The 26,385-nt window shown below is 53.6% G+C and overlaps 2 protein-coding genes across 28 annotated transcripts in view; one reads left to right on the forward strand and one right to left on the reverse strand.

Moving 5' to 3' along the window:
* The window catches only part of CRTC1 (CREB regulated transcription coactivator 1), an 80,579-nt gene extending 62,795 nt beyond the window's left edge, over positions 1-17,784 (reverse strand). For all 24 annotated transcript variants that reach the window (XM_086408310.1, XM_086408309.1, XM_086408307.1 and 21 more), the window contains exon 1: positions 17,633-17,784. Coding sequence is in view for 21 of the 24 variants with exons in the window: in XM_086408307.1 (XP_086264433.1) it covers positions 17,633-17,758 (126 nt within the window). In the remaining 3 variants the exon portion in view is untranslated. The remainder of the gene's footprint in view (positions 1-17,632) is intronic.
* On the forward strand, positions 17,549-25,390 carry LOC147368076 (uncharacterized). Of its 4 annotated transcripts, none has more exons than XM_086408321.1 (5): positions 17,549-17,981; positions 18,770-18,882; positions 22,219-22,280; positions 23,105-23,172; positions 25,097-25,390. In XM_086408321.1, the coding sequence occupies exons 1-5, from the start codon at positions 17,933-17,935 to the stop codon at positions 25,192-25,194; spliced, it is 390 nt and encodes a 129-aa protein (XP_086264447.1). In that variant the 5' UTR covers positions 17,549-17,932; the 3' UTR covers positions 25,195-25,390. The 4 variants fall into 4 exon arrangements, 2 of the variants coding, with proteins under 2 accessions (XP_086264447.1, XP_086264446.1); XM_086408320.1 differs by having other exon boundaries at positions 17,911-18,172; XR_015166452.1 differs by lacking the exons at positions 17,549-17,981; positions 18,770-18,882; positions 23,105-23,172 and adding an exon at positions 19,725-19,857.
* The last annotated feature ends 995 nt before the right edge of the window (positions 25,391-26,385 follow it).

Raw genomic sequence — 26,385 nt, forward strand, 5'->3', positions numbered from 1 at the left:
CTTTGACCTTCACTGCTGATGAGAAATCTTTAGATGCGGCACGTGGGATCTAGTTCCCTGACCAGGGATCTAACCCAGACCCCCTGCATTGGGAACAACAGTCTTAGCCCCTGGACCACCAGGGAAGTCTCCTGATTTTTAAACTTGCTGCAAAGCTACAACAACCAAGAGAGTGTGATACTGACATAAAGACATATTCACCAACGGAACGGAAGAGAGAGCCCAGAAATAAGCTCTCGCGTATACGGTCAAATGATTTTTGACAAAGTTGCCAAGAACGTTCAATAAGGAAAGAACAGTCTTTTCAACAAATGGTGCTGGGAAAACTGGATGTTCACATGCAAAAAAAAAACGAGGCTAAACCAATTCTTATATCATATACAGAAATTAACTCAACATGGATTCCAGACCTAAAGCTAAAACTATAAAACTATAACTTTATAACAAAAACTATAAAAGCTAAGACTCCGAAGAAAACAGAGAGTCTCATAACGTTAGATTTGGCAATGACTTCTTGGCTATGACACCAAAAGCACAGTCAACAAAAGAAAAATATATATAAATTGGACTTCGCCAAAATTGAAAACATTTGTGTATCAAAGGACACCATCGATGGAGTGAAAAGGCCCCATTCCCATGGAATGTGAGAAAATGCTTGCAAATCAAGTATCTGATAAGGGATTAATATTCAGAATATATACATGGAACTCTAAAAACTCAACAGCAAAAAACAACTTAATTCAAAAATGGGCAAAGTAACACACACACAAAGAATTTGAAAAGATATACGCCCTCTTATGTTCATTTCCGCACTATTTACAATGGCCAAGATATGGGAACACTCTGAGTGCCCATTGATGGAAAAATGGATAAAGAAAATGTTTTATATATATGTATTTATATGTACACAGCACGACTCAGCCATAAGAATGAAGTCTCACCATTTGAGACAACATAGATGGATATGAGTGTTATGCTATGTTAAATGAGTCAGATGGAAAAAAAACAAATACTGTATGATTTCACGCGTATCTGGAATCTTAAAAAAAAAAAAAATGAACAAACAAAACAAAAACTCACAGAGAAATGATCAGCAATTTCCAGAGGGAAAAGGGGCTGGGGCGGACAAATAGGTGAAAGGACCAACTGTGTGGCGACGAACGGCAGCCAGACCTGTGCTGCGGGTCGCTCTGCAGCGAGCACAGGAATGAACGAAAATGCTGTCCGTTTAAAACTCACATAAAAAAAAATGGGCAAAGGACCCAAATAGATCTCTCTCCAAAGAAAACGTACAAATGGCCAACATGTGCGTGAAAAGATGTTCAGCGCTGCTAATCATTAGGGAAACGCAGATCAAAACCACAGTGAGACGCCACCTCACACCCACAGGATGGCTGTAATCAAAAGCTGCGAAACAAAAAGTGGTGGTGAGGACGCGAAACAACTGGAACCCCCTGCTGGCAGGAAGGCACAGCCCCTGTGGAAAACAGTATGGAGGTTCTTCAAAAAACTAAACATCGCGTGACCACATTATTCAGTGATCCTGCTTTTGGGCATATAACCCCTCAAAATGGGAGCAGACATTTGTACATTCGTGTTCACAGCAGCATTTCACACCATGGCCAAAAGGTGCAAGCGACCCAAGTGTCCACTGAAGAATGAACGGATAAACAAATGAGGTTCATTCATGCAATGAAGTATTATTCAACTTTAAAAAGAAAGGAAATTCTGACACACAGTACTACACCACGGATGAACTTTGAGGACATTATGCTAAGTGAAAACAAGCCAGTCACAAAAACAGACAAGCATTCCGAGTCAGTCCACTTACATGAGGTCTCTAGAGTAGTCAAATTCATAGAGACAGAAAGTGTTTAATATGAGAACAGAGGACCTCCCTGCTGCTCTAGTGGTTAAGAATCCGCCTGCCAATGCAGGGGACATGGAGTTCGATCCTCAGTCCGGGAAGACCCCGTGTGCCACAAGGCAACCGAGCCTGTGTACCACAGCTCCTGAGCCCATGTGCTGGAGCCTGAGAGTTGCAACCACTGAGGCCCAAGCGTCCATGCTCCGCAACAAGAGAAGCACCGCAACCAGAGGCCGGTGCGCCGCAACCAAGAGCAGCCCCCGCTCGCCGCAACTAGAGAGTGCCTGTGCACTGCAAGGACGACCCAGCGCAGCCAAAAGTAAAGCTGTAGACACAGAATCCACCTGGCAATGCATGGGTCTGGGGTTTGATCTCTGGTCAGGAAACTAAGATCCCACATGCCATGGACCAACTAAGCCCTGACGCAGATCAATAAACAAATCCTTTAAAAATAAACAACACAAAATCAGACTCTCTCAAAAGTGAAAAAAAATGAATGCTCCAGCCCCAACAAAACTGAATAGACAGTTTCTCAGCTGTTTCTTGGCGCCTGTCACGTGTCTAGTCAGGGCATGTGGGGGCAAAGGGCAAGACCCTGCCCCCACAGCTGCCCCCCAGGTCACCCTGGTGCCCACGAGGTGTGAGGTCAAGTGCTTCGGGTGGGCACGTCATCCAACCTGTACAAGTCTACATGGGGGAAACTGAGGCACAAGAGGAGGTGTCATCTGGGGGAAGCCAGCAGAGACAGGGCTCTGAGCCACAAGAAAAGCCACTTTAGCCTTGCATGGGGAAGGAGAAAATGGGCCCTTGGGCACAAGTGACCCCCTCCATCCCTGCAGGCCCCTGTTACTGACCCTCAGGGCTCCTTCATCTGCATGCGCTGAGCCTACAGGGACAAAATGAGCATCTCCCCAGCACCGAGGCCGCTGGGCCCATAAATCTCTCTGGAGGCTGTGCACTGAGTCTGTGATGATGTAATGAGCTGCTCCCATCCTAATTACAGCCATCAAAGCCCTCCTGCCTGGGACAACAGAAGCGATCAAAACAGCACAGGGCTCCCAGGTACAAAAGGACCCATGGAGGAGGGCCGCCCAAGTTTTTGTCTCTCCAAGTCACTTGAGAAACACTGAACTTGACCTCTAAAGTGGAAGAGGCTCTTCAGTCGGCCTGGACCAGGACACCGCAGCCCCTCAGGGGCTCCGGTAGGGCGGACGGCTCTCGGTCTTGGTGGGGCATGCGCCACCTCCCCGTGTCCCCAGCCCGAGGACTAGCCAGCCCTGCAGAGCCAGCCCTGGGCACTCTGCCTGGCTAGGCCAACACTTCCTCCCTGAGATTTCCGGGCGAAGGACCAGCTGGCACGCACCCAACCACCCTCTGCGCCCAGGTGAGCTGCGTCAGATGCACAGAGGCAAACAGAGTGCTCAGGGTTTTCTGTTTTCAATTCTCATCAAAGTTTTGATATATAAACAATTTATTTTTTTTATTTACAAAAAGAAACAAAAAACACGACAGGGTGCATCCCTGCAAGCCCAGCTGGCCAGGAAGGGCAGTCTGCAAAAACTCTCCTGGAGCTTCTCCCTGGGTGACCATCCTTGCAGGAGCAGGGCAGCTCAGGAGGGACCACCGAACTCCCAGGCTGGACCCAGGGATGGAGGCTCAAATGCTACACAGCCATTGGGGGAAAAGATCGTCCACAGCAGAGACTCACCGCTCTGGAGAGGAGGCCAGGCCCCGGCTTTGGGATGAAACCCTTGTGAGCTCTGGGCTATCAGCATGGGACCGCCCAACAGAGAGGAAGGAATTTCACATATGAAATTAGGACTCAAGTCTCTTATCTGTTGTGGAAATGCCTTTCCTCATTACAGGGGGCCACCAGAACATGAAGTGAAAGCGATTTCATATAAACCTCCCCCGTCAGCCCCCTTGGGAATCAGCTTCCTGATTCTTGGGTGAAAGAACTTTGCCAAGTCAGCAAGTTCTGGTCTGAAAGGAGCTGGGTGTTCATCCCTAGCACACAGTACCCTCCCAGGCCCCTGCAGCCCCTGCCCTCACTCTCCTCAGGCCTGTCCCCATCTGGTGGCTGGAGGGGTCTTGGCTAAAACTACATCACATGTCACTGCCCTGCTCGCCGCCTTCCTGCAGCACCCCGCCGCCAGACTCTGACCCATCACGGGGGCTCATGACACATCGCCCGCAGCTGGGCCAGACTCTCCCTAACAACGGGCCTCACACGCCTCCCCCACCTCCACGGTTCACTCCTGTGCCCTGTGGCTCAGCCCGAATGCCATCTCCCCCAGAGGGCCCCCCCACCCCCAGCCCATTTCCCTCGCACAGCCGTGACCTCAGGGCGGGGACCGGCTAGCTGCTGGCATGGTTCCTCCCGAGGGCAGGGATCCCAGGTGACTTGTTCTGTCGGGTATCCCCAGGGCTCAGTACTAAGTAGGTGCTCAGTGACTACTGACTGAATGCATCGACTTTCCAGTCCAGGCCCTGGCCCCTGCATGGAGACCTCACTGGGGGCCCATGCATCCCATGTCCCCCGACCCAGGGTCAAACAGGCACCACACTGCCCCAGGCCCTCCCTCCAGCACCCACGGGGGTCTGCCAGTCCACCCCTAACACATCGTACACGGTCAACACAAACTCCAGGTTTCTCCCTCAAACTGTGCAGAAACACTGGAGTTCCGGGAAGACTTCACTATCCGCCTGGCTCCGTGGCCCCTCACCTTGGTACACAGACATTCCCCGGGGGAAACAGGACCTCACGCCACATTCCCACAACGTAAGGGGAGAAGCTGGACGGTGTGGTGGAAAGTGGCCCTTTCAGAGGACAGCTGCACCGAGAAGATTCCAGAATGAACTAGTGATAGGCCTGCCCTCGGAGAGGCCACAGTCCAGCGTCTGCTCAGTGCCTGTGGAGTCCCCACTCGGGGCCGGCTGAGTCTATCTGCCTGCAGCCTGCTGGGCACCTGCTGGGCACACCCTGTGCGCCTGCCAAGGGCCTGCTATGTGCCTGTCGGCTGTCCACTACTGCCTGCAGAGCACCTGCTGAGCACGAGCCAAGCGCCTCCTGCATGCCTGTCTTTGGACCACCCGGTGCCCGGTGGGTGCTGCCACGCGCTCCCCGCACACACGCCTCCAGAATCTCAGCGACAGCGAGGGCCGATGTGCAAGTCCCATTCCAGACACGCTCCACGGGTTAACCCAGCTCAGTGTCACCACAATCCCGGGAGGCAGACAGCACCGTGACTCCCAGAGACCCCCAGGTCCAAACTCACCCGGGAGAGGCAGGAAGACACCCAGCGGCATGCCCACCGCGCACCCTCGCCACCGCCATCCCAGGCGTTTTCTCTCCTCCGTGCCCAGCTGAGAACCCTGAGGAGGAAGCCCTGGCTACGCTTCACTTCCATCTGGCGAATAATAAATATTGACTCTCTCTGAATCCTTGGCCCACGAGGCACGCGTGGCTTCCGTGTTTGCACACCTGGACCCCCAGCCAGCCAGCAGCAGCAGAGCCACACCTGGCCGGGGCAGGGCGGACCCCCGGGAGACCCCAGGGCAGACCCCTGCTCTGGGACAGGGCTGGATGTGGTGGAGGGAGGGAGGCGAGGAGAGGGGGTCAGAGACACTCCAGCCAGAAATGTGGGGAAACCCATCCAACGTGCTCCAAGGTGAGCTGAGGCTCCCCATCCCCCCCTTTCTCCTCGGCTCCCCCATCACGCCGGAGAGGCCCCACCTCACCCTCCGTGCTGCTCACCTCTGAATAAACCCTGTCTTCATTATCTCTTTTGTTGTTGGTTAGTCACTAAGTCATGTCCAACTCTCTGCAACCCCATGGACTGTAGCTTTGCCAGGCTCCTCTGTCCATGGGATTTCCCAGGCAAGAGTACTGGAGTGGGGTGCCATTCCCTTCTCTAGGGGGTCTTCCCAATGCAGGGATCAAACCCGCATCTCCTGCACTGCAGGCAGATTCTCTACTGCTGAGCCACAGACGGAAGCCCCCATTATTTCCTCTGAACTGGCCCAAACTGGCCATCCCTCTGTCCTCACCATGACCAAGTCCAGGGTGCTGCACCCCCTCCTTGCTGCAGGGGCCACGGAGACAGACGCAGAGCAGGACAGGCACAGGGAGCCCCCACGAGCCTCCCGGGCCGAGGAGTCAGAGTCAATATTTATTATTTGCCAGATGGAAATCAAGTATAGCTGGGGCTTCCTCCTCGGGAACACAATGAACCCCTGATTTGCAAAAAACCAGGGGAAACCTCCATGGTCCTCAACAGATGGATATGACTCAAAGCTCAGCCTTGGACAAGAGTCTTCAATGGCTGCCTTAAGAAAAATGTGAGCCCCGGATTCAGACCCAGGGTCAATCCCAGCACCTCCACACCCAGCAAACTGCCCAGTGCCCTGCCAGGCCCTGGCTCCTCCTCTGTGTGCCAGGGGAAACCACGGGCTCATCTCGGAGGGACCTCGACAAGTTGCTAGGCATTCACGTCCGGGCTCCAGCAAGTCTGGCCCCTGACACTCCCACACCTTCGTGTCACTCACGTCGCCATCCTGCTGGAAACTCCCATAACACTCCATGGCCCACCCTCAGGGCCTGGCCTGGGGTCCTCTTCCCCCTCGCCCCTGCCTTCTGCCCAGGCCCTCTGCCCATGCAGAGTCCCCAGCCGTCCCCTCCACACACAGGGTTCCAGCAGCCTGAAAGGTTCTGCCCTGCCCGGACCAGTGGGCCAACACCCGGAGCCACATGAGACAGGAGAAAACGTGTAAGGGGGTGGGGGACTTCCCTGGCAGTCCAGGGGTTGGGACTGTGCTCCCAATGTAAGGGGGTGGGGATAAGTGATTCCTGATCGAGGAACTAGGATCCCACATGCCGCAAGATGTGGCCAAAAAAAAAAAGAAAACATTTGGGGCCTGGGTCTGTCCGACTGGGGTCAGATCCCAGCTCTCCCGCCTCTAATGCTCTGTGACCTTCGCTCCCTGAGCCGCTCCATAAACCCAGGAGGAGGCCATCGGTCACCTAGGTGTTGTCAGGGCGCCAGGTTTGGGGTGTGCACCTCAGGGAACCAGGGGCCTCTGCCAACCCCTTCGCGCCTGCACAGCCCTGGCATGGGGGGCACAGGAGCAGGGCTTCTCCGCCTGAGCGCTGCTGACATCAGGGGCCTCGTGGGTGCTGCCCAGTGCAGAGCGGCGCCCCCGGCCTCCACCCACCATGGGCCACGTGCATACCCTGCCCCGAGCCGTGACAACCCGAAACGTCCCCAAATGTGACCAAAAGCCCCGAGGCAGAGACGGCCGGGGCGCGCACCCTGTGGGACCCGTTTCTATGCCCCCCACCAGTGAGCTCTTACTGGGCTTCCCTGGTGGCTCAGACGGTAAAGGATCTGCCTTCCATGTAGGAGACCTGGGCTCCATCCCTGGGTCGGGAAGATTCCCCTGAAGAAGGAAATGGCAACCCACTCCAGTATTCTTGCCTGGAGACCCCCATGGACAGAGGAGCCTGGCAGGCTACGGTCCACGGGGTCGCACAGAGTTAGACACGACTGAGCGGTTAGCACACACACCACTGCGTCCAGCCAGTCTCCCCAGGCCAGACCCCAGCCCTGACAGGCACATGACGTTTTCCAAAAGGTCCCTGTTTAAAAAGAAATGCCCAACACCAAGGACTCTGCATCCCGACCCTCTCATGGACCACACGGAAGGGAGACCATACCACCAAGCTGAAACTGGGATGCTCCCGGTGCCAACGACAGCAGAGGGCCAGCATACAGCCTTCTATGACATCCGCAGCGGGCCCGCTTGGGCCCGGAGCAACCTGAGCAACCCTGTAACCCCAACCAGGACCAGAAGGCCCGCGGTGTCAAGGAGAGGCGCCGACACCACGCCCAGGCCAGCCTTAGGGAGTGACGGCAGACCCTCCCTGGCCGCATGGACCAAGTGACCACCACAGCACTCACCGAGGCCAGACAGCCCGCTCTCCCATGCGATGGAGGCCTGGCAAAGCCCTGGTGAGCCCGCTGCCTGGGCCTCCCAGCAAGGCCTGAGTGGCAGGGTCCTCAGATCCCACTCAGAACTCAGGGCCCCACCAGAACCTGCAGAAACAGGATCTTGGGGGAGCCCAGGAATCCGCATCCTTTAGCTCTGAGGTGGTTCAGCAACCCCCGAGAGTGGCAGAACCACTGCCCACCGCCTTCTCAACCTTCCTTGTCGCTCTAGGTCAGTGGGGCTCAAACTGTGGGTGAGACTCATTGGCCCAGGGCCGACAAACTCCTCTGAAGGGACACATGGTGGCTATCTGCACCTCCTCGGGTCAACAGGCCTCCGCGGCCTCCACCGCAATGATTCTACGGCCACAAACAAGGCATAAATGAATGGGCGTGCCCATGTTCTAATAAAACTTTCTTTACAAAAAACAGGCATAGCTTGTTGAACCCTGGATCAACAGGTTATTAAATCAATTTAGTAGGTCCCTGCTGGCATTTTATAATAAACAGAAGGGACCCGATTATATTAATTTTCCATACACACAGGGAGGGCTGGGCTCCTTGGAGAAAACTGTGTCAATTGTATGTTTGGTAGTGGCTGCCGGTATGTCCTGAAACACAGATTTCTAACAGTGGGTCCCAGTCAAGGAAATGAGAAGGTGGCCTGGCCTTGGAACTAGGCCCTGGGCGCCTGTGCCTGACCCTCACCCAGCCACAGACACGTCTGGTTCCACAGCTACTGCAGGTCCAGGAAGCATTCCTGGATTACCCCCAGCACAGGGGTCCTCCTAGCACTACACATCCTGACCTGCGGCTACCACCTAGTCAATCAATAAGCCAGGCAATCCCACTTCCAGGCATATGCCCACGAGGTAAAAACAGGGGCTTGTGCAAACACTTACACACACACACGTTCACAGCAGCACCATTCGTGACAGCGAGAAAGTGGAAACAGCCCGCAAACCCACTAACAGGTAACCCACACACTAAGGGTGGTCCACCCACATGGCTGAATGATCACGTGACCACGGGAAGGAATGACCCTCCGACACAAGCTACAGTGTGGGTAAACCTCAGAAGCATCACGCCGAGTGAAGAAGCCAGAAAGGAAAAGCCACGTGCTGTAACGACTCATTTACATGCAAGAGGGCCAATCCACAGAGACAGAAGGCAGATTGGGGGAGGGGAGGGTGGGGAGTGACTGCTCATGGGGACGGGATTTCCTTCTGGGGTGACGGGAATGTTCTGGAACTAGAAAGAGGTGATGGCTGCACAACACTGTGAATGTCCTAGATGCCACCGAAATGTACATTAAAGTGGTTCATTTCATGTGAATTTCACCTGGATTTTTTTTCAGGATTTTTTTTTTTTTAAAGGTCACTCTGGGACTTCCCTGGTGGTCCCCTGGCTAAGATGCGGAACTCCCAGTGCAGGGGGCCTGAGTTCGATGCCACAACGAAGAGCTCACACGCCACAGTTAAAGATCCCAGGTGCCACAACAAAGACTGAGGATCCCAGTGCCACGACTAGGACCCGGCGCAGCCAACTAACTAAATTAAAAATATATACGTATTTAAAAAGAAGAAGGCAAGGGCCACTACAGTTTTGTTTTGTTTTAGTTTTTATTAAAAAAAAAAAAAGTCACTACTCTGCACAGTTCTGAGGGCCTGGGCTGGCCATGAGCTTCGGAAGGGTTCTCTATACAGGACCCCAGACGGGCAGGGCCACTCATCAGTCCCCCGAGGATGTGTGAGTGGAAAGGTCAGATCAGAACCAGGGCTCCCCAAAGACAGCCTCCTTCCAAATGACCACTGGACAAACTTATCTATAAGTGTGTCCCGTGGACAAACTTATCTATAAGTGTGTCCCGTGTCGGCCACAGAGACTTTGGCAACCAGCCTGATCTGGACTGTAGCCTTCACGGGGAGAAGAGCCGCAGGCCTTGCACAGAGGTGTATGTGACAGTGTCCCAAGGCTGCTGCCTCCAAGGCAAGGACAACTAATGGCAGGAAATATGGATTCCAGGGATCAAGTCAAAAGAGAAATGTGGGTGTGGCTGGAGAAACTGAGTCATCGTCCAGAGAAACCATGGCCCAAGTGGGGCCAAGTAGACTCTGGTGAGCAACAGAAGGTTCCAGTGTGTGTTCTTAATTCTTTGTTTCAGACATATCATACATGCTCATCCCAGGGCTGAACACCAGTCCTGTCTCTTCCCAACTGGGATGCAGCTCTGGGCCTCAGTGGCCCCACTGACCCACAGGCAAAGAAGACACCTCTACTCCATGGGCTGGCAGTGGGGGCGAGAGGGGGTGAGCAAAAACCACCCAGTGCCCAGCGTGGAGCAAGAACCAAGCCTGCAAAGAGCAAACGTGACCCACCCACCCAAAATCCTCATCCTGCACCCTTGCCACACTCTAATATATATATGTATATTTATTTTTTTGGCTATGCTGGGCAGCTTGCAGGATCTTAGTTCCCCGACCAGGGATTGAACCCAGGCCCTTAGCAGTGAAAGCTCATAGAGTCGTAACCACTGAACTGCCAGGGAATTCCCATCCCCTACCACACTCTGACTGCACTCTTGGTCAGCTTCCTGACAACAAGATGCCCTCTCCTGGGACTTCCCTGCCTGTCCAGCAGTTAAGACTCCACTCTTCCAATGCAGAGGGCACAGGTTCAATGCCCGGTCAGGGAACTAAGATCCCACCTGCCACTCGACACCCCCTCCTGCCCTAGGGCCCATGCTCCTGCTGTTGTCTTTCCGGCTTGTCCCCTGTCACTGCCAGGCCCAGTTCAGAGTGAGAGGCCCCAGTGCCTGACAATGGGTGAAATGACGGGTCCACTTGAGGCCTTGAGGAAAACATGACCAAGTGAGCTGCCAGAGAAAGACAAGCATGCACATCTGCAGGTGACCCCTAAGGCCCACTGCCTCAAGGCAGCTTCCGCAAGGTACTCAGACTCTGCAGCCCAGGGGAAAGTGTCCTGGGGCTGCCATCATAAATGACTGCCAATGGGGAGAAGGCAGGGGCATAAAACAAAAGAAATTTATTTTTACACAATTCTGGAGGCCAGACACCCAGAATTGAGGTGTCAGCAGGGCCACAATCCCTCTGGAGGATCCTGTCTTGCCTCTTTCAGCTTCTGGGGGCTCCACGCATCCTTGGCTCATGGCTGCAACAGTCCAATCTCTGCCTCCATCATGCACGGCCTCTCCCAAGTGAGTCTGTGTCTTCTCCTCTTTTCCTGAGGGTGCCAGTCATCCGATCACCCTAAATTCAGGACAAGCTCATCTAAAGATCCTTATTCGACTCATATCTGCAGAGGCTTTTTTCAGAAATCGGTCATACTCACAGGTTACTGGGCTCTGCCGGTGGCTCAGACAGTAAAGAATCCTCCTGCAATGCAGGAGACATGGGTTCCATCCCTGGGTCAGGACGATCCCATGGAGGAGGGCATGGCAACCCACTCCAGTATTCTTGCCTGGAGAATCCCATGGACACTGGAGCCTGGCAGGCTATATAGTCCATGGGGTCACAAAGAATCGGCCACGACTGAGTGACTAACACTTCACTTCACACGTTCTGGAGGGCAGGATGGGGCCTATCTTCTTCAAGGCCCCCATTCCACCCCCTATTGGGCAGGCAGCTCACAAGCTGGAGAGCAAGGAGACTGCCGCGGCCTTCTGGAGGCGGGCGATGGTGCATCCCATCCTCTCCACAGAGCAGCTCGGCGAGTCCTGCGTGCATGCGTGTGTGTGTCAAGGCTGCAGATGGCACCAGACACTCGAAGCAGCCGGCACAGAGGCAAACAGTGCCAAAGCCAGGACGGAGGCCAGGACTGGGGGCGGCCTCTACACTCAGCTAACCCAAGACACCACTGCGCGGTGGCTGAGGCCCAGGGGCCTGGTTTCCCAACAGCCTGTGCAGAGCCACCCCCGTTACAGGGTAGGACCCAGAGAACGCCCGCCTTCGGCACAAGAGCCAGTGGCCCCAGCCGGGTCCCCGTGGATTGCTTTGCAGGCAGGCTTTTTCTGGCCCAGGCGCTGCTCCCCGGGATGTTCAGTGATCGGTCACAGGCAGAGCCTCCTGTGTCCTGAGCCGCTGGCAACTGGGCGACTTGCCCACATCCCCTGCCCTCACCTCCCACATCCGATCCACCCACACATTCAGTCACCTCTGCTGCCAAAATATCACTAATACCCACTGTTCTGGGTCACTGCCATGGCCAACTTCTCCATTCTCCAACCCGAGGCTACCAGCGGCCTCTCACCATCTGCCTGCTTCCCTTCTCACCTCTCCTGCCTGTTCAGCTCTTGGCCATCTTTGCAAGACACGAAGCACCCTTAAATGATCAAATGGAGAGTTACCACTTGAGTGAGCAACTCTACCCCGTGGTACAGACACCCAACGGAAAGGAGGACCTACGTCTATACAGGCGATCGGACGGGAACGCCCATGGCGGCGCTACTCACAATGGCCAAAAAGGCAGGAACAACCCAAGCGTCCCCTGATGAACGAATGGATGCTCAAAACATGGCGTCTCCACACAATGGAGTATTATTCACCTTAAAGAGGACTGAAGCAGGGCTTCCCTGGTGGCCCAGGGGTAAAGAATTCGCCTGCCAATGCAGGGCACACGGGTCTGATCCCTGGTCCCGGAAGATCCCACATGCTGCGGAGCAACTAGGCCCGTGCACCACAACTCCTGAAGGCCCGTGCCTAGAGCCCAGGCTGCAAAACAAGAGAAACCACCACAGCAAGAAGCCACACTCCGCAGCGAGGACCCAGTGCGGCCAGAGATGGATAATTTTTTTTAAAAGACTAATAAAGCAACAGATGGTGGAGAAAGCACATAACACCACCGAACTGTTCACGACGGCTAAGACGGTAAATGTATATTTTGCATGTTTTACCACTATTTTTTAAAAGGGAAGGAAGGACTGATATGCCCCACAACATGGATGAACCTCAGAAACATGCTGAGTTTATGTCTGAGACATCAGACACATAAAGCCACATCTTGCATGATTCCATTTCTCTGAAATGTCCAGGACATGCAAACCCAAAGGGATGGAGAACAGATCAGTGGTCGCCAGGGGCTTGGGGAGTGACTGCCAGTGGGGATGGAGCTTTCTTTTTTTTTTATTCTCATTGTTATTTTCCCTTTTCGGCTGTGCCAAGCAGCATGTGGGATCCTAGTTTCCCGACCAGGGACTGAACTGTGCCCCCCACATTGGAAGTGTGGAGTCCCAACCAATGGAAAGCCAGCGAGGTCCCAGGGACGGGGTTTCTCTCTGGGGTGATGAAAACGTTCTAAAGTCGACAAGTGATGGTTATACAACTCTCTTTATATGGTAAAAACCAGTGGATGGTACAGCTTCAATGACTGGTCGGAACATATTAGGAATGATATCTCAATAAAACTGCTACAAAAACAAGCAAAGGATCAGGCCGCTGACCATCACAAATCTTCCCAGGGCTCCTCGTTCAGGGGCCAGTTTCATCTCTCCTGTCTCTCAACATGCAGCTTCAACTGTTCCAAGCCCTTCTCACCTCTGGGTCTCTGCACCTGCCTCCCTCCCAAGGGACAACCCTCCCCGGCATGGGGGGCTCTGTCTCACTGTCCAAGCGTCAGCCTCCCGCCCTAGCCATTCCTAGCACATGGATTTGCTTCTCTCTGAGAGCATCTGCCTTGTTTATTGGAGCAAGTCTCTCCTGTCCCATGCTAAAACCATGCTGCCTCTCCAAGCACATGGTCCTCATGTGCCTCAATATGCTGCTGGCCCCACTGTGGTGCTGGGGAAGACTCCTGGAGAGTCCCTTGGACAGCAAGGAGATCATACCAGTCAATCCTAAAGGAAATCAACCCTGAATATTCACTGGAAGCTGAAGCGCCAATATTTTAGCCACGTGATGTAAAGAGCTGACTCCTTGGAAAAGACCCTGATGCTGGGAAAGACTGAAGGCAGGAGAAGAAGGGGGGGACAGAGGATGAGATGGTTGGATGGCATCACCGACTCAATGAACACGAGTGTAGATAGTGGAGACTAGTGAAAGACAAGGAACCCTGGTGTGCTGCAGTCCTTGGGGTCACAGAGAACTGGACATGACTTAGCTACTGAACAGCAACCACCCTAGAACCCAGCACTGTCTCTGGGATATGCTGGGCAAGTAAAAATGTCATTTTGTGCAGTAAGCACAGATCAGGAATCTGAGGCCCAGAGAAGTTAAGAAACCCGCACTAAGTCACACAGTAGAGTGTCACAGCCCTCCCTGCACATCAGGCTGCCCAAGTCCAAGGATGAGGAAGGAAGGTTCATGCACTCACCCCTCTACCCTGCTACTCGCAAGTGGACCTCACTCCCCGTCCCCCGACCCGACCTAGCCCTTGGGGTCAACACAAGTGGTGCCACTCGCTCCGGGAGCGGACGGGCTGACCAAGAGAGGAGGCCCCAGCTGCGCCGCGCCCCGCCCGTCTGCAGGCGCGGGGCAGCTCCTGGCGCTGACCCAGGTGGAGGCAGCACGGCAGGCTGCGGCCACGGGGGGTGCACAGCAGGAGACCCGCCCCAAGCAGGCCAGCTCCCCTGCGCCACACGCTGCAGCTGTACCGCGCCACAGGCAGTCGCGGGAATGGGTGGGAACCAGCCTGCCCAGCCCAGTCTCAGGCACAGGCAATGGCCCACCCACGGTGGGTGCAGAGTTTTGAACTATCTGCCCAGGTACGTAGCTCGCACTCCCCTGCCCACACAGAGTTTCCTCCAAACCAAAGGCTTCTCGGCCCTGGCACTGCTGACAGCTGCGGCCAGATCACTGTCCGTGCATTGTGGGGTGCTGAGCGGCACCCCTGCTCTCTACCCACCAGACGCCAGTAGCAGCTCTTTGCCCAGTCGAGACAACCAGAAATGTCACTGCCCAATGTCCCCTAGGACAGAACTACCCCCAACATAGCACTGCTCTGTTTGTAAAAATCTAGTATAAGCTTACCTCTGCCCAGGGCCCAAGCCCACCCCACCTCCCCAACTTCCAATGTAAAGGAGGCCAACAGAGAGATGGGAAATGGTTACCAGGGGCCAAGGGAACTGCTGTCTGCAAATCTTAAAAAAGCTTTTCTAGGGACTTCCCGGATGGTCCAGTGGTTAAGAAGCCATCTTCCAATACAGGGGCTGTGAGTTCAATCCCTGGCCAGAGAACTAAGATCCCACGTGCCATGGGGCAACAAAGTCCGCACACCACAACTAGAGAGCCCTCAGGCCCCAACGAACCCCCAGTGCAGCCAAAATAAACTTATATTTCAGAATCTCTAAATCCATCAACCAATAAATGGATAAACAAATGTGGTCTGTCCACACCCAGGAATACTACTCAGCCGTAAAAAGGGAAGAGGAGGACATGGCAACCCACTCCAGTATGCTTGCCTAGAGAATCCCACGGACAGAAGAGCCTGGCGGGCTACGGTCGCAAAGAGTCAGACAGAACTGAAGCGACTTAGCACATAAAAAGGAAAGAAGTTTCCCAATAATGCTAAAATGTGGATGAAACTCAGAAACATAACACTGAATGAAAGAAAGCAGATCCACAAGGCCACATCTGGTGTGATTCCATTTATCTGAAATGTCCAGAACAGGTAAATCCACAAAAACAGAAAAGTTGGTGGCTGCAAGGGGGCTGGGGGAGCAGCAAGTGAAAAGTGACTGCTAATGGGTGAGGAGCTTCTTATGGGGGTGATGATAACGCTCCGAAATTAGACAGCGGTGATGATGGCACAACTCTGTAAATATACTAAAAACCACTGAACCATACACTTCAAATAAGTGAATTATATGATACACAAACTATATCTTGAAAAACCTGTTATTTTAAAGAAATGTTTTCAACGATAATTCATTTCCAACCTTACAGCTGAAACCTGAAGACTGCCACAAATCAGTGTAGCCCCTTCTTCCTGTCATACCACATACACTGGACACCTACTGCACCCTAGGACGCACTGCATGCTGGAGACAAGATAAAGTGGACGCTCCTATCCTTAGAAATCTTGACGCATGGAGGACACTCAGGTTGCACACTGTCATTCATTCATTCACCAGTCACATCCTGGAGCAGGGCCAGGCAGGACCTGCCCGACAGAGAGCACCCAATTGATAGGTGCTGAATAAATGCATGGAAATAGAGATACACATTTTAGTCTTAAGGTCATGATCTCAAAGAGAAACAAGCAACTTATTAAAAAAAAAATAACATCACCCCCAAATCCCACCCGAGGAATCAAAGACTGAGGCTCACATCACAAAGGTACAGTGGATCTGCCTAGAAGGGTCACATGTTAGTTGCTCAGCCGGGTCCGCCTCTTTCTAACCCCATGGACTGTAGCCTGCCAGGCTCCTCGGTCCATGAGATTCTCCAGGCAAGAATACTGGAGTGGATAGCCATTCCCTTCAGGGGATCTTCCCGACCGAGGAATCGAACCCAGGTCTCCTGCATTGCAGGTAGATTCTTTACCATCTGAGCCAGCAGGGAAGCCCAAGGACAGTCAACTCAGATGCCAAATCCAGAAACCAGTGAAGCAGGTGTCTGTAGTTCCCACTCAACCCCTCCCCAAGGCCCCAGGGTGCAGCATGGAGGTCCCATCCCTCCACAGGATCAAAGCAGAGATTTACTGCCACCTGTGCAAAGCATGCTCCCCTCCCTCAACCACCAGGAAGGGCTTGCAAGACACATTCCACAAAGGAGGCCACCGAGACCCAAGGAGTCTGCACTTTGTGGCGGTCGCCAGAAAGCTGAGGCCCAGAAGGAGAGCCAGGCCCCTGAGCCCAGCCACGACCAAGCCCCTGCTCCAGGCCCACAGCGGCTCCCCAGGCGAGGCTGGCAGGCCATCTGGCCTGCCCCTGCACACCAAATGCACCTGCCATCTGACGAAGAACTGTCCCTCCACGCCGGTCCTGAGGGGCCAGGGGCCATCTGTGGCCAGCTGTCCCTTGTCCTTGTGGGAGGAACAACACCTGGTCCCCACCATATGGGCTGCATTGGGGAAGGGGCAGCTGTCGCCACTCCAAGCTCCAAGACTGAGTCCAATCGGCCTTCCTGACCCCACTCAGGTCCCCACACGCGAGGCGCCAGACCTTTCCCTCAGATATCCAGAAGGGAGAAACACCTATCCCACCTCAGGTCTGCAAGTAGGGGCATCTGTCCTTCCCCCAGCACTCAGGGAGTGAGTGCACAGATGACAATGATGTGGAGACACCTGTCCTTTCGGGGAGCAAGGGTGAGGGGGCAGCTGTCCCCTTCAGGTACCAATGATACAGGAGCACCTATCCCAGCTTCCCAGGTAACAGTGACGCTTGCAAGCAGCACCCAGTTCAAGCACCTCAGTATCACTCCCCTAGGGAGCAGTGATACAAAAGCACCTATCAGGTAGCAATGTGGGGACACCTTCGCCCTCAGGTAATAATGATGTAGTGGCACCTGTTTCCTCCAACTAGTAATGATGCAGAGGCTCCTGCTCATACAGGTAACCGCGATGTAGTGACACCTGTCCCCCACTTCAGGTAGCGGCGATGGAGAGACACCTGTACCCCTTCAGGTATCGATGATGTGGGGGCACCTGTCCCCGCCCACGACGCCCGGGGCGTGGGGACACCTGTCTCCTTGGGCCGTGCCAAGCCCCGCCCCCGCCGCGCGCCCCGCCCCCGCCGCGCGCCCCCCGCCCCGTGCACGCGCGGGACATGCGCCCCCTCCCTCCCTCTCCGGCCCAGAGGGGTCGACGAGGGAAGCCCCCTTACCCGCGCGGCCCGCGTCAGGCTCAGGTCCTTCATGACCTCCTCGAAAGCCGCTGTCTCCTCCGCTTGCTTCTGGTTGTGCAGCGCGATCTTCTCGCTGAATTTCCGCGGATTGTTCGAAGTCGCCATCTTCTCGCCGCCGCCTCCTCCTCCTCCTCCTCCTCCTCCACCTCCTCGCCCCCCCACTCGCCGGTGCCTCCACGCAAGCGCCGACCAGACCCGCGGGCGGCGGGCAGTGCGCAGGCGCATCGGCGAGCGTGAGAGCGGCGCGTGCGCACAGGAGAGGCGCGCGACGCGGGGGCGATGGCGCATGCGCGCGCTCCGGCGGCAAGCTCAGAGGCCAGAAGGGGAGGTAGGAGAGGGCGGGCGAGGACTTCGGCGCAGGCGCAGTGAGCCGTCTCCTGGCCCGCTGGACAGCGGCTGTCTGGCTGTTGGCCATGGTCCGGGAGCGGACTGGGGCCCTGGACCCCCCCAAGAGAGTGACTCCTCGAGGCAGATCCTTCCAGGTCACCAGGTTGGAGCAAGCACCCACTCCAAGGACAGGTAGCTCTCGAGGCTGAGCCTCGGCTCGGACCAGTTCAGCTCAGACACCAGTTCAGGGCATTGCTCATCCATGCATGCATTCATTCATTTATTGAATGCCTATGTATGCCAAGCATATTGGGGAAACGGCATGAGCAAGGAGACGTGGTCCCTGCCCTCATAGGGTGCACAGTCGAGGAGAGCGGAACAAAACCCACCAACAAATGACCCAAAAACTTTTCAGATGGAGAGAAATGTGATGTGGAAAATAAAACTAGTAATGGATAAAGAGAAGAGTGGGCTTCCCTTGTGGCTCAGCTGGTGAAGAATCCGTCTGCAAAGCGGGAGACCTGGGTTCGATCCCTGGATTGGGAAGATCCCTTGCAGAAGGAAAAGGCTACCCACTCCAGTATTCTGGCCTGGAGAATTCCATGGACCGTATAGTCCATGGGGTTCAAAGAGTCGTACGCAGCTGAGCCACTTTCAGATAGAGGAGAATGATGTTAGGAAAGGAGGCTCCTGTGGCCACCATAGTTTGGGGGGTGTGGTCAGTCACCAACCCCAAATCCCAGTGTCATCCTTAACACCTTTCTTTCCCTATTCCTATTCCCTCTCCAGTCCCTGTTCTCTGGATCCTTAAGCTCGGAAAACTGGAACTACAGAGCTTCGGCCTCCTCTCTGTGAATTTCTCCAGTCCAGTTTTACTCAAGGAAGTCCAGCTTTTTCATCAGGTGCTAAAGGACAGGTCCAGAAACCCCGCCCAGACCCAGCAGTGAAAGGGAGAGCAGAGTCTCCCCAATGACCTTGGGGTGGGGGGAGACCTAGGGAGGGGGGGACTCTGACATCTACTTGTTCCTACCCAAGCAGAGGGACCAAAACCACCAATGTCGAAAGTTTATATTCAGGAGGCTCTAGGGATTTCTAGGGCCCATCTAGGGCATGGGCAGGGCAGAAATCAGGAGGGGCAGCCAGCAGAATTTGGGGTACCTGTAATTTTATAACAAGCACACTTTTTACCAGGGCGAGGGATGGCTGGAGGGGACACTGATGGAAATCATAGGGGGACACCAACGTTTTCCAAACATGCTTTTATTTACATCTGGTAGCATTTTAATGAAATGTCCACATTAAATACATACACATACACATCTTAATTTGGAGTGTTCTGGGGACTGCCATTTCATACTGTTAATGGGGTTCTCAAGGCAAAAATACTGAAGTGGTTTGCCATTCCCTTCTCCAGTGGACCACATTTTGTCAGAACTCTCCACTATGACCCGTCCGTCTTGGGCGGCCCTACATGGCATGGCTCATAGTTTCATTGAGTTAGACAAGGCTGTGGTCCATGTGATCAGTTTGGTTAGTTTTCTGTGACTGTGGTTTTCATTCTGTCCGCCCTCTGACAAGGATGAGAAGCTTATGGAAGCTTCCTGATGGGAGAGACTGACTGTGGGGGGTCGAAACTGGGTCTTTTTCTGATGGGCCGGGCCATGCTCAGTAAATCTTTAATCCAATTTTCTGTTGAAAAACGGGGCTGTGTTCCCTCCCTGTTGTTTGACCTGAGACCAAACTATGGTGGAGGTGATGAAGATAATGGCACCTCCTCCAGAAGGTCTCATGCATGCATTGCTGCACTCAGTGGCCCCGACCCTGCAGCAGGCCACCGCCAACCCACGCCTCTGCCAGAGACTCCTGGACACTCACAGGCAAGTCTGGGTCTGTCTTTTTTGGGGTCACTTTTGTTTGTGCCCTCCAAGAGTGTGTTTCCCTAGATCTGTGTAAGTTCTGTGGTCAAATCCCACCGGTCTCCAAAGACAAATTTTCTGGGAGTTCTCAGTCCCTTTACGAGATCCCCAGGTTGGGAACTCTGTTGTGGGTTCTGGAACTTTCTTAACTCTGCAAGAATTTCTTTGGTGTAATTGTTCTGCAGTCTGTGGGTCGTCTGCTCGGTGGCTCTTTGGTGGGGTTAATGGTGACCTCCTCTAAGAGGGCTTATGCCACATGCCATGTGTTTCAGGTCTGCTGCACCCGGCAGGCCCCTGCTGACCTGTAATTCCACAGGATACTCAAACACAGGTCTGGCTCAGTCTCTGTGGGGTCTCTAGGACCTGGTGCTCACAAGGTTTTCTTTGGGCCCTCTGAGCATCTCTGGTGGGTATGGGGTTTGATTCTAAATGCAACTTCGCCCCTCCTACCATCTTGCTGGGCCTTCTCCTTTGCCCTTGGACATGGGGTATCTTTTTTGGTGGGATCCAACATTTTCCTCTCAATGGTTGTTCAGCAGCGAGTTGTAATTTTGGAGTTCTAGCAGGAGGAAACAAGCACATGTCCTAAGAACTGATGCTTTTGAACTGTGGTGTTGAAGAAGACTTGAGAGTCCCTTGGACTGCAAGGAGATCCAACCAGTCCATCCTAAAGGAAATCAATCCTGAATATTCATTGGAAGGACTGATACTGAAGCTGAAGCTCCTATACTTTGGCCCCCTGATGCGAAGAACGGACTCCTTGGAAAAGACCCTGATGCTGGGAAAGATTGAAGGCAGGAGAAGGGGATGACAGAGGATGAGAAGGTTGGATGGCATCACCAATTTGATGGACATGAGTCTGAGCAAGTTCCAAGAGGTGGTGATGGACAGGGAAGCCTGGCGTGCTGCAGTCCATGGGGTCGCAGAGTCGGACACGACTGAGGGACTGAACTGAACTGGGGACTGCCACTGCTCTGTTTTTAGTATTTATTTTTATTTATTTGGCTGCACCAGGTCTTCTTTGCAGCATGTAGGATCTAGTTCTCTGACCAAGGATCGAACCCAGACCCCCTGCGTTGTAAGCTCAGTGTCTTATCCACTGGACCACTGGGCAAGTCCTCATTGCTCTTTTTATCCTTCTTGTTCATACTGTTTTGAGCACTGTCTTAGACTTCTGGCCTTTTTGCCTACTAAGTATCTGCCCCCTATCTGGGGTATTGACAACCAACTGCCCTTCACTTCCTAACTTTCAGTCCCTGATTTGTGGTAGAGTTGGTCTCATGGCTCACTCTCCCTACAAAGTCTCCCCCTAAAATTTGAAAGTCTTGGCCCATCATCAGAGCCACTGCTCTGACCATCATGATTGGATGAGGGTAGGCACGTGCCCCAGTTTTCCCAGTGAGATACAAGTCTGGAATTTTTGTTTGAAGCATGGGAAAGAGAAGCACTGTCTTTGCTTGGGTAGCTGATCTGAAGGATAACACAGACCCCTGGGCTTCCCTGGTGGCTCAGACGGTAAAGAATCCGCCTGCAATGTGGGAGACCTGGGTTCGATCCCTGGGTTGGGAAGATCCCCTGGAGGAGGGAAAGGCTACCCACTCCAGTATCCTGGCCTGGAGAATTCCACGGACTGTATAGTCCATAGGGTTGCAAACAGTCGGACACGACTGAGTGACTTTCACTTTCACTGCAGAGCTCTAGGTCACTACTTGAAGAGAGGAGGCCTGGGGATTTCCCTGGTGGTCTGGTGGTTAGGATTCCGTGCTTTCACTTGAACAGCCTGGGTTCAAGCGCTGGTTAGGGAACTATCCTGTAAGCAGCACACCACAAGTACAGACAAAAGCAAAGGAGAGAGAGAGGGCGGGGCTTCCCTGGTGGCTCAGTGGTAAAGGATCTGCCTGCCAGTGCAGGAGACACGGGTTCGATCCCTGGTCCTGGAAGATGCCACATGCCACAGAGCAGCAAAGCTCAGGCTCCGCAACTATTGAGCCTGTGCTCTGGAGCCTGAGCTCTGCAACCAGAGAAGCCAGTGCAGAGAAGCCTGCGCACTGCAACAGAGCATCCCCTGCTCACCGCAACTAGAGAAAAGGCCCGCACGGCAGTGAAGACCCATCACAGCCGAAAGTAAATAAATAAATAAAACAGAAAAACAGAGACAGAGGGAGGTGACCTGAGAGTGAACCCACACAAAAGCAAACAGGACCAGAGGGAGAGACCCTGTCTGAATTCCTGCATCTAGCTATTCCTGAAGCTAGATGCTCCTGCCTTTTCAGTTATATGAACCAATAACTCTTTCTCTCTCTCTCTTTTTTTTTTTTTAAGGCTGCACTGGGTCTCATTGCTGACCACAGGTTCTTTATTGTGGTGCACAGTCACCAAAGCATGTAAGTTCAGTAGTTGTGACATAAAGGCTCATTTGCTCCGTAGCATGTGGGATCTTAGTTCCCTCACCAGGGATCAAACCCAGTCCCCTGAATTGGAAGGTGGATTCTTAACCACTGAGCCATCAGGGAAGTACCCGTTCTCTTTTATACTGAAGTCGATCTGAAATCCATCTTCTCTCCATAGCACTGAGACTGGAGCTTCTGGGAGTCAGATAAGGGGCTGGGCATTCTATTTATATGTGACTTCTTGTTCCTGCCACCATCTTGTGAGGTTGGAGAGGAAATAGTGACAGAGAGCAGGGACAGCAGCTGCCCGTAGCAAGTTAAGTGCCAGACCAGGACTAGAACTCAGACCTGACAGCAGAGATCAGCTTCCTTCTCTACACCAGGTTTTGTAAGGTTTAAATGAGGTTAACATGTGTCAACTGCCTGGCTCATAATAAGTGTTCAAAAAATGCTGGTTACCCTGATCACTTACATATGGCTGTATTAAGCCTGTTTCTGCACAGAAAGATGCAAGAGAAAAGATTTGGGGACTAACAGCAGCCACAGCAAGGGGCCATGCCTACAGGGCAGAGGTGAGGGGCCTGTGCATGCCCTCCTCACCCCCATTTACCCCACACCCCGGCGGTAACTTGATCCATCCGAAACCCTAGTGATGAGTCAGAGGGAGCCACAGGCTGCTTATTGCGCAATGGCCGGACAGTGACCCAAGCCCTCCTCCCACTCCACTGACCCCCAGCCCCGAGGAGGGTGAGGCCAGGGTGTCTGGTGACCCAGGCAGAACCCAGCCCTGACGTTTTCACTTTCTCCCTTCATCAAAGGCAGTTTCCACCACGCAGTGTGGCCCGGGCGGGACTTCTGGAGCAGCTCATGGTCTTTGTAAAGCAGGGTGGATCACATGCTCCATATCACATTCAAGGGGGAAAAAAGTCCACCCTCTTCCCAGTGGCCCGCGGGGTCCTTGCACACCCTGGCCCTTCACTCCAGCCACCCCAGCTTCTGTGCCGTTCCACCTCCAGATCTTTGCATGCGCTGTTGCCTCTGCCCACACTGCTCTCTCCCCAGGTCCTTTCACGGCTGGCACCTTCTCATCTTTCAGGGCTCTCTTCTGACAGACCCTCCCCGAGGGCCCTATCTACAGCGTACCCTCCCTTGGATGTGCGTCTCACGACCCAGGAACATCACATTCTCTGAAGCCAGCTATGTCTTCGGGTACTGTCTACGCCCCTATAGACTGAGCAGAAATTGGAAGCTAAAAGCATGTTCACCCAGCTAATACGCTCCAGGGCTTGAATTTCCTGTGGGACGCAGAAAGAACACAGACACACCCAATTCACTACTCCTAAAGCTTGTTCTTTGTGGATGGCTCTGAGCACTTTAGGCTGCATTTTATATTCATCTGTGTTCATTCTGTTTCCCTGGATTCCCGGGGCTAACAGAAAACTAGGCAGAGTGAGGGCATTAGGAAGTGTTTGTTGAATGATTCGTTTTCTGACTAGGAAACTCCTATCTGTCCCTCAAAACCCACCTCAAATGTCCCCTTCTCCAGAAAGCCATTCCTGACCCCAAAGCAGACCTGTTCCTTCCTTTAGACTCACACAGCCATGGATCCTTCTCCAGCCAGCCCTGACCCAAAGGGATCAGGAGTATCCCATTGTTAAGAAGCTCCACTTGAGTTACAGAACACATCTGAATGTAAGCTCAGAGGCAAGTCAAATAAGCTACTTCTTGCTGCCTCCATGAAACAGTTTTCTCTCCTATGCTCCATAACTGCCTGGCCGCCTTTTTTCTCTGCCAGCTTCCTCTCCCACCCTTCCCTTTCTCGTGCTCTCCATCCAGCTTTGCTGATCTTGCCTCAGGGCCTCTGCACAGGCTGTCTTCCTGCCCAGAATGCCCTTTCCCCTGCATCCACACCATAGCACCTCTCAACATACAGCTTCTAGATACAAGCTGAATTAAAACCTAAGTTCCTGAGCATTTCTGTGTGGCCCAAGCCCTTCTCCAACTGTGTGACAACGGGCAAGTGACTTCACCTCTCTGAGCCTTGCTGACCTCCCGTGTGAAATGTGGATAATTGCGCTCCTCAGAAACCAAGTAGGGTCCTGTGGGGCTCCTGTACACAAAAGTCTTTCTGTGACCCCCGTTTGTCTGATTACAGGAAATAGGCTTCATTCAGTCTGCATGACCTCCCCTGAGTTCCAACAGGCAGATTCAAGCACATGTTAATTAGGAAAGGGAGGGGATGCAAGGCAAGGGAGAAAGAGTCAAGAGAAACAGTTGTGCAGGGACTTCCTGGGGGTCCAGATTAAGACACTGCTCAGAGTGGGTTCAATCCCTGGTTGGGGAACTAAGATCCCGTATGCAGTGTGACGCCACCAAAGAGTGGGGGGAGGAAACAGTACAGGCTTGGGGCAAGGTCCTGGCTCCCCTTGAAGGGATACACACAACCATACGTTTGAGCTGGGTTTTAGTTTGTCTGTTTTTGCTGCAATGTGTATGGCAGAAGGAGTAAGGGAGCTCTCTAGGGTCTCTCTCTCTTTCCTTCTTTATTGGCTGCACTGGGTCTTCATTGCTGCACACAGGCTTCCTCTCCTTGCAGCAAGCAGGGGCTACTCTTCATTGTGGTGGCTTCTCTTGCTGCAGAGCATGAGCCCTAGGCTCACGGGCTCAGTAGGTATGGTGCATGGGCTTAGCTGCTTCACAGCATGTGGGGTTCTCCCTGACCAGGGATCGAACCTATGTCCCCCGCATTGGCAGGCAGATTCCTAACCACTGGGCCACCACAGAAGTCCCTCTTTGGAACTGTTTTGCAGATACTGAAACCCCTTCCAGGTGGGAGAAGCTAACAGCAGACGATGGTATGCTGCCCTCGAGCATGCAGACCCCAGACCAGTTGGAACCTGAAGGCTGATGGTGCTGACTCCCACTCACCTCACAACCAACTCCTCAGAAGAATGTCCGCAAGCTGATCACGCCCTCTTTGAACCATTGCTGTAAAACTTCTCACTATCCTAAGTGGGGACATGTAGATTTTCAAGGCAGGAGCCCACTGTGTCCCCCTTTGCCTGGCAAAGTAATAAAGCTCTCCTTTTCTACTTCACCTAAAACTCTGTCTCGGAGATTCAATTCAGCACTGGTGGTAGAGGAGCTGAGCTTTTGGCATCAAGAGTAGTTTCTTGGGAAGATTAAATAGATAATGCATGTAAAGCACTTAGCCCAGAGCCTGCTTCCTTGCAAGCATTCAGTCACTGTTAGGGAAGCAAAACCCTACCTCGAAATGTTAGTTTTCATGGCTTGCTTTTCTGCACTGCCTTATATGGAATCTTAGTCAATCTGGGGTACCCACATTGCTGAAGGTGAACTCAGGCCATTTGGAGCAGGAAGACAAAGAGGAAAACCATCCAGGGCCTGTCTTTGACTTCCAAACCGGGCCCTCCTCAGACAGTTCTGAAAAGCAGAGCAGGAGCCAGGTTTGATTATGAAGCGAAAGGGAAGAACGTGGTGGGAAGTCAGAAACATCAGACGTGGAGCTCACTCCTTACGCAACTGAGTAAGAGGTTAGATGAGGACCCAGGCCTCTCGGCCTCCCACCCCAGGCTGAGTGAGGGGTGGAAGGCAGGGCAGGGCGGGCTGCTGAGAAGGCTGGAGTTAGGGAGCGGCAGGGGCCCACGGGGATGGCTCTGGGGCATGGTGGGGCGGGAGGAGCGCTAGCAGTCCAGTCCCTGCTGTAACCACCATGCTGAAGGGATATCTGGGGCAGTGACCCCACAATGCCCTGAGGCTTGGGTGAGCTCCGGCCGAACTCCCCACACAGAGCTCCCCTCCGTTGTCCAAAAGCTCGGGACACTTACAGCCCCAATCTACTCAACAGTAAAAGAGGAGGGTTCCCCACCTTCTCAGGGATAGTGTCTGCAGAAGAGATACAGCTGACTTTTCTTTCTGGTGGCCCAGCATCTGGAGGCTGGGGAGTCTCCATCATGGGAATTTAGTCCCCCACTGACAATAGAGGCTCCAAAGCCAATGGCTGTTGTTCAGTTACTCAGTCGTGTTCAACTCTGCAACCCGGACTGCAGCATGCCAGGCTTCCCTGTCCTTCACTATC

The sequence above is a fragment of the Bos grunniens genome, chromosome 7, assembly GCF_055505025.1.
Source record: "Bos grunniens cultivar Pamir isolate PY7600 chromosome 7, Bosgru_T2T1.0, whole genome shotgun sequence".
Lineage (NCBI taxonomy): Eukaryota > Metazoa > Chordata > Mammalia > Artiodactyla > Bovidae > Bos > Bos grunniens.

Bases quoted from the DNA above. Each gene is read 5' to 3' on its own strand.
- LOC147368076 (XM_086408320.1), top strand. From the start codon at position 18,067: ATGGTCCGGGAGCGGACTGGGGCCCTGGACCCCCCCAAGAGAGTGACT. The intron at 22,281-23,104 runs GTAAGTTCAGTA...CCTTCATCAAAG, and splicing joins GTGCACAGTCACCAAAGCAT to GCAGTTTCCACCACGCAGTG. The intron at 23,173-25,096 runs GTGGATCACATG...ACTGTTTTGCAG, and splicing joins CATGGTCTTTGTAAAGCAGG to ATACTGAAACCCCTTCCAGG.